The following is a 15,586-nucleotide window of genomic DNA, read 5'->3' on the forward strand; positions in this document are numbered from 1 at the left end:
CATGGATAACTTTCCACGGATTTATATAGTTATTTATACATGATTATATATGGCTTAGCTAATCCACTGGTTATTTTATAATTAATTAAATAAATTCCGGAGGTTGGTCACGGTCGTCATGGTCGTCACGCTCTGTGACAATAATTATAATGTCACATTTGAGTCAGAATAATCTTTTAACAGATCATCAATGTATGTATGTATATGTGTTCCATTGTCCAAATTTAAGAATTGCGTCATTCGCGAATTAGCATATTAAAAAGGCGCGAACGTTATCATATCATTATAGTAACAGACTGAAATAGAATAAATAAAGCACAATATATATATATATATATATATATATATATATATATATATATTACATACAATAACAAGCGTACAGAAGTTTAAATATTTTTATTCAAATATAAATAAGAAAACAAAACTAACATTAAATTATGTCAAGACATTTCATCGAGTGATCAAAGTGAAAACCATAATACAAAAATTGATTTTTGTGCATAATTATTATTCTAAAGGCACAATCTTCACAAAATGTATATATACAGTAGAACTCCCTTAAGACAATTATGCTTAATACGATTTCTCCCACGTTAAAACATATAATACTCATATCTCATTCAAGAAATTGTCTTAACGAAGCTTTTCTATATATATAAATACTTTTATGTTTAATAATATTAATATTTGTACTTTTAATTTACATTGCACACAATATTTTGATTCGATTAGAATAAATTAATTTTGAAAATCTATTTTTTACTTAATACTGGGCTTAAATATATAAATATACTTAAATCTTAATGAGTATTCAACTGTTATAACATATATATATATATATATATATATATATGTTTGTGTATATTTTATAAATAATGTATATATAATAAATATAAATAACATTACAAAGTGATAAATATTATATTAAAACGTTTTGTGTCTTGTTTACTAATTAGAAATTATCATCTAATTAAGTAATAATATTGCAAGATATAAAAAAAGCCATCATGCCACAAGCTATTTAAATTATCAAACACTTCGTATATAAATTATTATTAAAACTAGGATTAAATAAATTATTAACTACATAATTGATGAAAAGTATTCGTATGAATATTATTTATATAAATGCATGATATACGATTTAGTCAAAGACTTACTTATATGTATATATATATATATATATATATATATTATATATATATATATATATATATATATATATATATATATATATTTAATTATTATATTCTTGATACAAAAAATATTCAAAATAAGTCCATAACCAAATGGTACAAGATTTAATAATAAAAACATAAAATCTTTGGGCAAAATATTCATGATTAAATTAATTATGATTAAAACTTAAATAAATATTATAGACTTATATCATTGCCTAATACATTCGATTAGTTTTCAAATACTTATTGATAATTAATTAATTTCATGGTTGTTAGATAAATGAATAGGTTAAATTATTTGATCACACACACAAAAGATTTGTTAATAAAAGTAAATAAGATGATTTAGCTTGATGATTACTTGCATGATGAGCACAAACCATTAATATGTATCATAATAAATATAATTATATTCTCCCTTGCAATTCACAAATACTCTATCTGTACACACACTGTGAATACTATTAAACAATTCTAAAGTCAACAAATTAATCTTAACATCCAAATTCAACATATCGAGAGCCTCTCAAAATCCCTCTCTTTAGCTGTACACGATACATTGCACTGAATCTGTCCATTCTCCTTCGACTCCTCCTGGTTGTTTTTCATGTTCTCCTGCATCTTGGCCTTAGCCAAAGCCAACCTTTGCTTGGCTGCACTCCGAAGGTGATCAAAATTTTTACCTTTGGCTGCATCGGTTTTATCCACACCATTCTTAAGCTTTTCAACTTTCTTCGGAGGAGTCTCTATAGTCTTGGTTTCCAAGGGAGCCCAGCTTGTTGATTTACGTTTCTGGATATTCTCAAACCTCTCATCGACTTCACTGATTTCCAAGCTGATCAGGTCCCAGAAGCCCTGGAGGTCTCCTGCTTTGATGGGGCGCTCTCCTGATTGACCACGACGGAGATCGTCCACCAGGCGCCTGAATTGGGGCAACTTGCTCTTCAGTAAGAGATTTGTCTTACCTAGAAATGTGATAACAGAATATTTTATTTGCCCCAATTTGATCTTCTCCAGAGTGCATATTTTATATTTCAAAGACCGTTAAATATGTATTTTCTACGTGAGACTATTCAAATGTCCATTAGTAGTGGACTGGACGGCATTCTTTAATTAATTCAACGTGTAATACGCGATTGGAATTAATTAAACCATTTATTACCACAATAATAATAAGTTTTGCGGCCACGAACAAGATGAACTGTTAGCGAAAAATAACAGTAACTGCATTTATTGTCCGTAAATATTTGCAGATACATAATTTTATATATTATATATATAATATATATATATATATATATATATATATATATGTATATATATACTAGGTGACCCGACAAACGTTGTCCTGTACCCATGTCTACAATTTTTTAATATAATATACTATTATTTATTGTTTATGTAAAAATAATAATTGTTGTTTTTATAATAAAATGCTTCACTGCTTTAAATAAAATAATGAGTCTCAATTTCCACACTATATTAGAAATTGAAGTCTTTTAAACGGTATAACATAATCATAATATAACACTGGTACTTCATGTTGGATTAAATTAATTTAATTTAATTTATTATTTAAGATATCCAAAATTGCATTTCAAACTTCTCCTAATCGATATCGTGAGGGCCGAATTGCATGTATTCATCTTTACTTTGCCATTTGTTGTTATAAAATGAAATTTTTATGAATTTTAGAAATAATGTGGAAAGAGTAGTAAAAGATGCAAAGAAATTATATATTGAAAAAAAAAACTATATTGAAAATTTAATATCCGAATTTTGTGTTGGCGCCCCCTAAGGCGTGCGCTCGTATTTTTCGCATGCATCGCATTAAAAGTAGGACCGGCCCTGATTAATACTTAATTTCATATTTTAAGTGAATTAATTTGTCATATCCTGTTTATATCGGTATCATTCAATCTGCCATACATATACTGTATTTTATATTATTTCAATTTCTGGCACATCTTAACTGCTTTTTGGCAATAATAATGTAGACATTTCATGTTTCTTATTCATAATCATTCATTTATTTACATATTCTAATATTATCTAGGTTCATAAATAAATTGAAATTTTTGGCAAATGATATTTCATTTTTTCATCAGTTTTCATTTGTTTTCAATGCAAACAATGACATGTTTTTTACATTTTTTCCTTTATATCCCAGTACTTTATAATCACATACATCCTAGAAAACTTCCTTAACAAACTTCAAAAAGATTTATCAAAATTCGAATAATTGTTTAGAAGGAGTATACAATGAGTGCAATAAAGCTCAAATTGATTCTACTAGTGATTTTAGTTAGAAAACGTTTGTATGTGAAGAAGAAAAGGGCAGTTTTTAAGGTTTTCCCGGCAATTATTTATTAATTTAAAATATCAACCTAGAAGATAAAAAGAAGATTCTCCATTCGACTGAAATTGTATGAATTTATGTATATTTGTATAAAAATATTGCTAATTAGGTAATTTAAATAATTCAGTAGTTAATTAAGAGATTAACGTTTCACAGTAACGGCCTCACGTTAGATGAATATGAAAGTTTTCAAGTTTGTCTAACAAATTTGTTGCATTTTTGTTTGGTTAACACATTTTTTCTAATATAAGCATTATTACGTACATATATATATATATATATGTATATATATAATATATAATATGTATGTGTATTTTATAACACTCATTCTCTAATTTGTGATGATGACATATAAACATTTGGAAAAATAAATTCCATTATCCTTCCTTTGCATTATTATTTGATGTTATTTATAATTGTAAATTTGATGTTCGCAAGCATAGATAGAGTCTAATATTCAGGCATAACTCCAACAAATAAATCAAAATTTGCTTAAAAATATAATCTAAAATCTCAATGTTTCTGCTACAGTCCTAAGCATTCATTCAGTGAAACTAATTTTAAAATCAAACTAAAAATATCAAAAGTACTTACAATTTTCTTAACCATAAATATTAACATTTTTTTTAAATCAAGTTTTTTATTGGCGTTATGCTCGAATATTAGACATACAAATGGCATGCTAATATTAATTCTACTGACTGACGATAGAACTAGAAAATATATGAATATTAGCAGAAATTTTTAAACACATTTATGTTTTTTATTGATGCCATGCCCAAACATTAGGTTCTTTTATATGTATATATATATATATATATATATATATATATATGTATGTATATATATGTATGTATGTATATATAAATCTGTGTATAAATCAGTGCAAGTGTGACTCATAACCTTCCAATAAAGAGCAATTACATAAAAACATTTTCATGAATCAATAATCGATAATTCCATATAAAGCCGACGTATTTATATATACATGTATGTACATATATATGTATATATGTACTAAAAACATGTCGTATACAAAAACATGAACATATTCTCACAATGAGTCAGATTTGTTGAAAATATTCAGCAAAAAGCAAAACAATGATTTTATAGTTTTTACAAATAAATTTTATGCTGAACTCATACTCACTTCAAAAATACATTCAGTAAAATATTTAATTATCAATTGAGTAAAATATTTTATTATTAATTAAGTAAAATATACAGTTATCAATTAATTATGAGTTTTAGCTCTAATTTGGTTAATTGATCCACATTGAACAATTAAATAATCTACTCAATTAACACTTAAATATTTAACTCCACTGAAGGTATTTCTGAACTATAATTTTTTTTTCAGAATATTTAATTATTAATTATTAAGTAAGTAACTTTCAGAGTAAATCGTCATCAAAACCAAATACTTGTTAAAAATATGCAAAAAGTACGAAATTAAAGTAAATTTTAAAATGAAATTCTTTACTGAAATAAAACAATAATCTATAATAAAATTAAAACCCAACAGTTGAATATAAGTAACGAATTTTATCATTTTTACTAAATACTTAAATTTTGCATTAATAAATGTTATATATTAAAGATAATAATATATAATAAAATAGTTTCAATATTGCAAATAAATCAAAAACAAAAATTCAAATAGCAATGTTGAAAAATTTACATAGTTTATTTATGAAGTAATAATTGCATAAATATTTATATTACTATTATGCATAGTTTTATAAATATTTCTATTTAAACCAAAACTTGTATATGAATCATGATCAAAAATGATTCGAATTGGAAAACCAAAAATCTAATTAGAAAAAGAAATATATTGAATTTATTCTATTTATTTAGAAAAAAATAAATGATTATTAAATATTTACATTGTTAAATTAAAATATATAAAACAAAAAAATGCTTTAAATTGAGATATTAAATAAACCAATTATGAAGAATGAATATGATTCAAACTGGAAAATTAAAATTTGATTATAAAAATATATTATCAATTTGAACTGTTTATTTTTATGATAATTGCATAATGATTTATATTATGCATTTATAGTTTAATATTTTCAACATAAATACAAATATTTGTGAATGTTTTTTTCAAGCTAAAACTGGTTAGTAAATTACTAATGAAATTGAAATAAAAATTTTGCATTTGAGTCTAATTATGAACTTATGAATAACATGATTTAATATCTGATTATGAAAAAATTTTTTCATATACTTTATTTATATTTTGTTTGAAAAAGGACTGGAAATTGTAGTCGTTTAAATTATATAATTATATTTTTTTTAACAAATGTGTTTGCATTAATTAAATTACTATCTGTGACGTTTTTTTTACGATGTTGATCTATTAAGCAAAAATTTATGCAAGTTCATCGAATATTTATGAATAATAAATAATTTAGAATATATTTATATGTTTACAAGAAATATATATATATATATATAAAAGACAAAATCTGTAAATTGTTTTAAGAAATAGACATGAAATAAAATATATTTATTGATAAAAGTAGAAAGATTTTAAATTTTCTGATAAACTTCTTAAAAATTGGTAAAAATAAATTCTACATCGTTTGAAAGAGATTTTTTCATTGAATTCCACAAGAATCTTCCCAAAAATTAGTAAAAATGAATTCTATATGGATTGAAAGTAATTTTATACTTTTTAAAGGTTTAAATTCTACAAGAAACTTCTTGAGAAATGGTAAAAATAAATTTTACACGTTTTAGTAAAATATTTTTTAAAGTTATAAACTGTTTGAGAATCTTCTGAAGTACTTAGATTCTTATTTGAATATTCCCTATTTTATTATTTTAGAAGACTCCTTATATAATCATTTCAAAGACTCCTTATATCATTATTTTAAAGACTCCTTAATTCACTATTTCAAAGACTCCTTAATTCATTATTTTAAAGACTCCTTAATTCATTATTTTAGAAGACTCATTATACATTATTTCAAAGACTCCTAAAATTCAACATTTATAAGACATCTTATACCATCATTTCAAAGACTCCTTAAATCATGATTTTAATTTCTCCTTATATCATTATTCTGAAGACTTCTTAATTCATTATTTCAAAGACTCCTTATTCCACTATTTAAAAGACTCTATCATTATTTTAAAGACTCATATATCATCATTTTAAATGACTCCTTAATTCATCATTTAAAAGACTCCTTAATTCATCATTTTAAAGACTCCTTAATTCATCATTTTAAAGACTCCTTATTCCACTATTTAAAAGACTCTATCATTATTTTAAAGACTCATATATCATCATTTTAAATGACTCCTTAATTCATCATTTAAAAGACTCCTTAATTCATCATTTTAAAGACTCCTTAATTCATCATTTTAAAGACTCCTTATTCCACTATTTAAAAGACTCTTTCTATCATTATTTTAAAGACTCCTATGTCATCATTTTGAAGACTCCTTAATTCATCATTTAAAAGACTCCTTATTCCATCATTTTAAAGACTCCTTATTCCATCATTTTAAAGACTCCTTATTCCATCATTTTAAAGACTCCTTATTTCACTATTCAAAAGACTCCTTATTTCACTATTCAAAAGACTCCTTAATTCATCATTATAAAGACTCCTTACTCCACTTTTTTAAAGACTCCTTATCCCTCTCTTTAAAGAGGCTCAGTCCTCTCTTTAAAGAGGCTCAGTCCTCTCTTTAAAGAGGCTCAGTCCTCTCTTTAAAGAGGCTCAGTCCTCTCTTTAAAGAGGCTCAGTCCTCTCTTTAAAGAGGCTCAGTCCTCTCTTTAAAGAGGCTCAGTCCTCTCTTTAAAGAGGCTCATTCCTCTCTTTAAAAAGACTCATTCCTCTCTTTAAAAAGACTCATTCCTCTCTTTAAAAAGACTCATTCCTCTCTTTAAAAAGACTCATTCCTCTCTTTAAAAAGACTCATTCCTCTCTTTAAAAAGACTCATTACTCTCTTTAAAAAGACTCCTTATCCCTCTCTTTAAAGAGGCTCATTCCTCTCTTTAAAAAGACTCTTTATCCCTCTCTTTAAAGAGGCTCAGTCCTCTCTTTAAAGAGACTCAGTCCTCTCTTTAAAGAGGCTCATCCCTTATTCCTCTCTTTAAAAAGACTCCTTATTCCTCTCTTTAAAAGACCTCTTACTCCAGTATTTGAAAGATTTCTTATTCCACTATTTTGAAGACTTTAAAGATTTTAATTCATTATTTTGAAGACTCCTTAACTCACTATTGAACAGACTCCTTAATTCAACATTTTAAAGAATACTTACTCCAGTATTCAAAAACTCCTTATTTCAGTATTTCAAAGACTCCTCAATTCATTATTTAAAAAACTTTTTTTCCTTATTCCTTATTTTATATAAAAAAGGTTCCTCGAAGGACTCTTACATTTCAATTCAAATAACTTGTGAATCGAATGATATTTTTTTCCAACATATTAAACAAACAGAAACTTTTATCAGCCTGAAATCTCAAAACAAAGCAAAGGAAGTTTACAGTTCATCCGAATATTTTAAATCACATGAATAACCATAAATGGATATGTGTATATAAATGATAATTTATTACCATGTGTCATTTTTCTGCAGAATTGGGAGAATGTCCCACTTCTGATTCTGAACAATGATTGTATAAAAATTAGCATTTCGACCTTTAGTCAAAACAAAATAGCACATGGCCTAAAAATAAATTATAATTTAACACTTACCCAGCGCGCTCATGATTTCACAGGAAGCATCCTCCGGTATATTTTGTCCAGATTCATCTAAGAATTTCTGCCATTCATTACAAGTTTATCCAATCTCTTAATCGTCGTGTTGAGTAAACCTTCAAAGTGCTCGACTGACATTGTTGCTCAGAGACGCCCACACAATGATAAAAAAACTATTAAATACACACAGGAACTTTCACAAAAACAATCGCAGGAATATATTTATTACACACGACGCCGACTTATTCATTCATAAAACAAAATTTACATGAATCCATCAATTGTATAGTTAACCTTTTTTTGTTTGTTTGATGAGTTGAGTTTTGTTTGAAGCGCGTGTCGGACGGACGTATTATTTGAGGACTAAATGCAAAAATGCAACGCTAGAACGAATTAACACGGCATTTGATATGATGACCCAAAAAGCACAAATAGCTTTGCACGATTTGTGAGCAACTATTAAAGTGTGACTAACAAGACATGTTCTTTATCACGAAACACATGTGGGGGGGACTCTTTAACAATGGCTGACTCCTGTCAGAAATGACAGATAAGGGATAAATGACAGATTAAAGGAAATATATTAACTAATAGATTAATTGATGGATTAATAGTTTTAACACTAGTTTATTTGATATTCCTGCATTTTATAAATAATATATTGCGTTATTTTTAGTATTTTTTGTTTGTCAATAGTGTGAACTGTCAACATGATGTAGCATGTGTACCAACTTTCAAAAATGAATATATTGTGCAAAAATATTTACACACAAATTTAATTATACAAATATTACGCAAAAGAAATAAAATATGATGAAATAATACAAATGTGTAGCATAACAAATAATAAAAATGCTTTATTAACATTTACCTTTTGTTTGTATTTTTTTCTTATTGTGTCAAAGCTCGTAGGATAAAAAAATGGCGCCAAACACACATCATTTGCATTTGTCATTCCACCAAAGTCCTGTCTCTGTCTTTTCTACTTATTTATTACAATTATAAATATGGATTGTGCACCGCCACTCGAACTAAACAAATGTACTCCAGATGATTTCGTAGCAAACCAGGAAACATATTTAAAACACTTGGATAATTACTCCAACTGGGATCAAATACCATTACTAAACCATGGTTCAATTTATTATCCTGATAAGTCCCTGGTGCGATTCCGGGGGATGATTCAGGATATGTATAATCCTGAAATATATCTAGAAAATTATGAAGTCATTGATGCTGGCGGCAACAAGAAAATACTTAGTGGGAAATATAAAGATATAAACAGCTGTGCTGTATGTACACACAAAACCACTTACACATTATTATTACGTTGTTTTTTATATACATTTTTGTTTTAGGATAATGAAAAATTCAATCACGGTTCAGATAAAAATATCAATGGTGAGCGACAGACTTTATTTGTAATTTCTGTGCCCGGTTTGAGCAACTGGGTTTGTGATAACGAGCAAGCAAATATTAAAACTAATAAAACTGTTGCAACAACTGTCATACCTGAGACCTCTGATTTAAAAAGAAACCTGGATGATGATGAGTCACCAATAAGTGAAGATAAATGTTTAAGTCCTCCAATAGCAGACTCTTTGAATAAAATTAAAATCACCACAAAAGATGAAAACGAGACAAAGACATCCTTGGAATACATACTTAACTCACCTATTCCTGATAAGCTTAACAAAGCTTGCATTGTAAAGGTACTTTAACTACCAATTATTTCATTTCCCTTCATTTACCAAACAAATATTTTTAGATCTACGACAACTTTGATAGCTACAAAGTGAATGAGATTGTAGACGTCATAGGATTTTTATCAATAGATCCTGCTTTGGTTACTGTGGGGATGAAAATATGTGCGAGAACCAAGCTGATAATTTACCACCTTCTGTAGTACCTCGTTTGCATGCAATATGCATTAAACAAATTGCACACTGCAATCCTTTGCTTGATAGAACTAAAGCACACTTCGGTCAGTTAATATAAATATAAATATTTGCATAGGACCCTGTATTAAATGTTTTATGATTCCAGATGAAATACCTCCACAAAGACTATCCAACAGTTTTTCTGCACAACCGTTTGAAGATGCTTATAAAAACTTGCACAAAGCCCTGACACACACTTTGTTCGGCGATGAATTAGCAGCAGAGTATACAATTTTTTACTTGCTAAGCAGAGTGTAAGCAAAAGATTACAATATAATCCTCATAGATCCAATTTTTTTCATTTAAAATAATTTATTTTTTATTTCTGTAAAGATTTGCAAGACATGACATCACATTAGTTGGCAGTTATTGTTTAAACATAACAAATTTACCATCTGCAAACAAAATGAAGAATATTAAATTATATTTAAAACATATCTTTGACCTTCTGAGTTCTTTGTTGCCTGTTAGTCATTCCATGTCTTTAACTATTGATGAATTAAATACAGCTATGTTTGTGCCAAAGTAAGTATAAATATTAAACTTTAAATTCAAAATATTTACTTATCAATGTATATATTTTGTGCAGGAAAGATTACAATACGGATCGTTTAGTAGCAGGTCAATTACAATTGGCAAATGGTACAAATCTATTTATTGAAGAAATAAGTTTAGAAGAAGGGAAATTAAATCAAGCTGGAATCATGAATTTGCAAGCTTTGAAGAGTGTTATACGAGACCAGTTGATAAAATATGATTTTCAGTATTATCATGTTGATTTTCAATGTGATATTCCTGTATTAGTATTTAGCGAGGGCAAAAGTATTCTGGATGTAAGTTCAGACAACCAAAATTCAACACACAAATGTGAAAAATTCAATATTAACTTGAATTTGTAATATTCTAGATTAAAAACCAAGTTCCTTTGGAGATAGATGAAAACATCAGGGACAACTTTGAAAATATTTTACCAGCTGTTAAACAATTTTTAAGTAATGAAACTATGGATCTCATTAGATGTTATTTAACAATCATGAAATACTCAGAATTTGAAGTTAATCAGGAATTGCATGAGGTATATATATAAATTATAATTGCATGAGGTTCATTTATATATTTACATACCTGTAAATTTTTCTTATTTCAGATTATAGAAAATGATTTTGTGAACTTACTGCAAGAACCAGGAATGACTCCAGAAGATCTACACTCATATTTAACACTGGCCAGATTGTATAGTTTATCCCGAGGTCTAAGGCATTTAACAAAAGACTCCTGGCAAGCAGTTAAAGATCTTGAGACTAAAAGAAGATCTAGAATCAAAGCACCCAAACACACTGTCGAAATGTGAATGTGTTATAAAGTGATTTCATTACTTGTGATATATTTAACTTTGTTTTTGTATTTATTCTTAACACATTAATCATTGTAATTATAATTTATTGATTACTCAAGATCATATCACTTTTTTCAATTTGTAATTTGTATACTTTTTTAGAATAAATGTTCTGTACATTGTTTTTAAAGATATGAATTACTTTATTCATTCCTTTTATCAAACTTTATAGACTTATTGGCATGTCAATTGCAACAAACTGTTCAGCAATTGTGCAATTGTAATTCATTCATTACACAATAATCTTTTATAGGATCATATTACTTGTTGCATTTGTAATTTCAATACTTTTTTGTAATAAACGTTTTATGCATTCTTTTTAAGCATTTAAAATTGTTCATTGTACATTTTACCAAAATTTGTGCTTGTGCAAAATAAAATGGACGCTCATAAAAAAAATTCTCTATTCAATTGCAATAATTTATTGATTACACAGAGCACGTCACTTTTTCATCTGAATTTTGCATTATTTTTACAATAAACGTTCTGTACGTTCTTTTTGAGGAATTAAAACTGTTTATTATGCATTTTATCCAATTTTGTGATTGTGCAAAATAAAATTGACGCTCATAAAAAATTTTACACCAAGCACATCACTTTTTCCATTTCTAATTTGAATATTTTTTTTACAATAAACTTTTTTCTAATTGTAATTTATTCCTAACACATATTTTTTTTCTTTTAAATATTGTATTATTCTTCCAATAAACGTTTTGTATCGTTTTTAAACATATATTTCTTTTTATTGTACGTTTTATCAAAATATTGCACAATTGTACAATTTAAAATGGACGCGCTTCTGGACATGCCAAGGAGACCAATTTTATTTATATTATTTCACTAATAACTTGATAATGAACTTTTAAATTAATAAATTAACCGTTAAATAGCATTTCAATATTATTGTCTAGGTTCATTAACACACGTTATTAGCAAAAAAAAAACAAATTAATTTTGTAAGCTCTACCAAAACTTTTTACACAACTTACAAAACGCGAGTGAAGTCAGTGAAGTACCGCCCCTTTTGAACATTCTCATTCGATAGATTTTTATGAATTTATAAAATAAATAATTACTTTAAATTCATCATATATAATGAATTAGAGTAATAAATCATTAAAATCATACGTATAACATAATAGTTTAAATGAATTAATAAAAATACAAATAATATTTTCAAACTTTTTGAAACAAGCGCCAACTTCACAGACAGCGTACAAATTTCCGCCTTTTTCACAAATCTCATTGGGTAGCCCAGTTTCAGTTTCAGTCGGTCAGTCCTAGTGCGTTAACGAACAATCCACTACTATAATTCTCACCTCATCAAATTATTACTAAAATGTCTGATTTACCGGATTTATCCAAATGCACTCCCGACATTTTTGTCTCGGAAAGACGCCAATATTTGAATTACTTTGAAAACTACTCGAATTGGAGCAAAGTGCCGCTTTTGAATTACGGAGACGTAAATGTGGAGCACCCTCAACAGTCCTTGGTCAGATATCGGGGTATGGTTCAGAACATGCGGGATACGGAAATTTATTACGAGTACTACGAAATTCAAGAATCTCCTTCTGCATTATTGAAAACCCTGTGCGGAAAATATAGAGACATTCGAATCAAAAAGGTAGGTTACTTTTGTAGAGTCGATGTAATAAATAAAATAGCTAAGCAAACTGTTTTTTTGAAATGTATACTTTTCTAGGATGACATTTTTTTGCCAAATTCAAGCAAAAACTTAAAATCAGAGAGGGAAGTTATTGACTTAGTTCCTGTGCCCGGACTCAACCATTGGGTTATCAAAATGGAACAAGAAATTATGCAAAAAGCAAGCAGTAATTCAGATGAAAATGAGAATAAAACAAGTACCAATTTAGTAGGTACTAAAAAAATAAAAATGGAAAATCAAAATGCATCCGATTTGAAAAGTACATCCAATTTGGAAAGTACACCCGATTTGGAAAATACACCAGTTCTTAAAAAAATTAACAAACTATGCACCGCTAGGGTAAATAACTACATATGCATTAATATATTTTATTATTTGTTACTAATTTGATGTTTTTAGATCTATGATAACACAAAAGATTTCAAAATGCGTGATATTATAGACGTTATTGGATTTTTGAGCACCATCAACAATAATGCTCAAGGCCACATATACATCCATGTGATCTGTTACAAAATACTCTATCATTGCAACCCACTACTAGACCCTACACAACTATTTATAAACAAAAGATTAAGGGGTCGGGCTCCTCGTTCTATTCAAGAAGGCTACAATAGACTACATGAAATATTGACCTATGTTCTATTCGGTGATAGCTTGGCTGCCGAATATGTCATATTCAATTTAATAAGTAGATAGTAAGTATATTTATCAAACCTGTATCTGTTATGCAACAGTATTAAGTGCAAATATTTTTCAGCGATGAATCATCAAAGAGATATGTGCAACCGACATTTAATTTGAATATCGTTAATTTCCCTTCTGAAGAAGAAATGCCTAATATAAAGAGCTATATGAAATTTTTGTGCAACTTTCTCTCAACTTTAGTCCCGAACAGTTGCACTGTAAACTTAACCAACGATGAATTAAATTCAAGGACTTTAGTGTCAAAGTAAGGCATGAAATAAACCTAATTGTTTATATAATAGAATAATGTTCAATGTACTTTCAGGAAGGACTATGAAACAGGATGCCTTATTCAAGGCGACTTGCAATTACCAAATGGAACAAATCTATTTATTAATGAAGTTGAACTTGAAGAAATAATGATAGGTGCAACGGGAGTGAATAATATATTTGCACTTAAGAATATGTTGAACAGATACGTGATCGGGTACGAATTCATGTTCCAGAAAGTTTATCATGACTGCGATGTACCAGCACTCGTATTCAGTAAACAAAAAAGCATACTTAGGGTAATAAAGGATACCTCTATTTATAATTATATATATATATATATATAAATATAAATAAAAATTTATTTATTTATTATATATCTATTACCCAGGTTGCAAATTACATTCCCTTAAAAATAAATGAGAATATGAAAAAACAATTTGCAGAAAATCTACCTGACCCAAACGGCATGTTATTTGAAGAAGCTTTGACCTCAATCAGACGCTTCATAACAATGATGAAATGCAGTCAGTTTGAATTCAACCCAAACATTATTGAAGTATGAAATTCTTACATTATAAATTCTTGTATCATGCCCATATTAATTTCATTTATCTTTTTAAGGGCTTTGGTTATACCGTATTCAATGAAATGATAGATTTTGATATTCACGAGCTATCAACATATTTGACTGTGTGCAAATTGTATAGTATCTCACGTGGCCTGAAGAAAATGACGAGAACATCATGGGCAGCTAGTAGGAAGCTCGAGGAGGAAAGAAGATCTAGACACTCTTATGTATTTATGTGTCGACACAGTGATGCTTTCCATGAAACATAAGAAATGGTCAAAAATGATTTTTTATTAAGGTTGAGAAAATGTTTTTTGTATGTTTATATTTTAATCAGTTCATTATTGAAGTAGTTTTTACTTTAATTGATTAATGAATTTAACTGATGTTTGTTTCTATATTATTTTGAATATATACATAAATATATATATATATATATTAATTTTGTGCAGCACTTAAAACTACAACAAAGAGGAGTGCTTTTAATTAGTTTAGAGATAATAAATGAATTATAAATATAGTTAATCTACTTAGATAACTATTAATTATTTTCTTTTTAATTATAGTAACACTTCAAGTTTTCTAATAAATCTAATAAATAAATTTTAGTAACTTGTTTTATTGATAACTAAGCTAAGAGCATTTAAGTTTAAAGAGATTTTATTAATTAAATAAAAGAAATTACACCCATACCTCGCTTAGCAGAGATTGTATTTAGAAAGATCTTTATTGACTTTGAATTTTTAACCGAGATCTACGAATATAATCAAAGAATTCTA

General features: G+C 27.4%; 3 protein-coding genes across 3 annotated transcripts; 2 read left to right on the forward strand and 1 right to left on the reverse strand.

Annotated features, from left to right (window-relative positions):
* Positions 1-1,333: 1,333 nt before the first annotated feature.
* LOC113366361 (disks large-associated protein 5-like) lies at positions 1,334-8,851 on the reverse strand. The gene is made up of 2 exons (XM_026607959.1): positions 8,272-8,851; positions 1,334-2,149 (listed from the first exon to the last, which is right to left on the reverse strand). The coding sequence occupies exons 1-2, from the start codon at positions 8,282-8,284 to the stop codon at positions 1,692-1,694; spliced, it is 471 nt and encodes a 156-aa protein (XP_026463744.1). The 5' UTR covers positions 8,285-8,851; the 3' UTR covers positions 1,334-1,691.
* A 253-nt stretch (positions 8,852-9,104) lies between these two features.
* On the forward strand, positions 9,105-11,614 carry LOC113366584 (mini-chromosome maintenance complex-binding protein-like). Its single transcript, XM_026608215.1, is given in 9 exon segments — positions 9,105-9,566; positions 9,633-9,986; positions 10,043-10,118; positions 10,121-10,232; positions 10,340-10,468; positions 10,548-10,739; positions 10,804-11,047; positions 11,122-11,289; positions 11,362-11,614. Coding segments are annotated over 9 exon segments (1,764 nt in total). The 5' UTR covers positions 9,105-9,281; the 3' UTR covers positions 11,566-11,614.
* Positions 11,615-12,893: 1,279 nt separating this feature from the next.
* Positions 12,894-15,076, forward strand: LOC113367881 (mini-chromosome maintenance complex-binding protein-like). Its single transcript, XM_026609457.1, has 7 exons — positions 12,894-13,237; positions 13,316-13,618; positions 13,679-13,977; positions 14,040-14,231; positions 14,292-14,535; positions 14,628-14,795; positions 14,861-15,076. The coding sequence occupies exons 1-7, from the start codon at positions 12,950-12,952 to the stop codon at positions 15,074-15,076; spliced, it is 1,710 nt and encodes a 569-aa protein (XP_026465242.1). The 5' UTR covers positions 12,894-12,949.
* The last annotated feature ends 510 nt before the right edge of the window (positions 15,077-15,586 follow it).

This window comes from Ctenocephalides felis, unplaced genomic scaffold (assembly GCF_003426905.1).
Source record: "Ctenocephalides felis isolate EL2017-DRISC unplaced genomic scaffold, ASM342690v1 CF-g0.4_SCAFFOLD_01170, whole genome shotgun sequence".
Lineage (NCBI taxonomy): Eukaryota > Metazoa > Arthropoda > Insecta > Siphonaptera > Pulicidae > Ctenocephalides > Ctenocephalides felis.

Bases quoted from the DNA above. Each gene is read 5' to 3' on its own strand.
- LOC113367881 (XM_026609457.1), top strand. From the start codon at position 12,950: ATGTCTGATTTACCGGATTTATCCAAATGCACTCCCGACATTTTTGTC. The intron at 13,619-13,678 runs GTAAATAACTAC...TGATGTTTTTAG, and splicing joins ACAAACTATGCACCGCTAGG to ATCTATGATAACACAAAAGA. The intron at 14,796-14,860 runs GTATGAAATTCT...TATCTTTTTAAG, and splicing joins TCAACCCAAACATTATTGAA to GGCTTTGGTTATACCGTATT.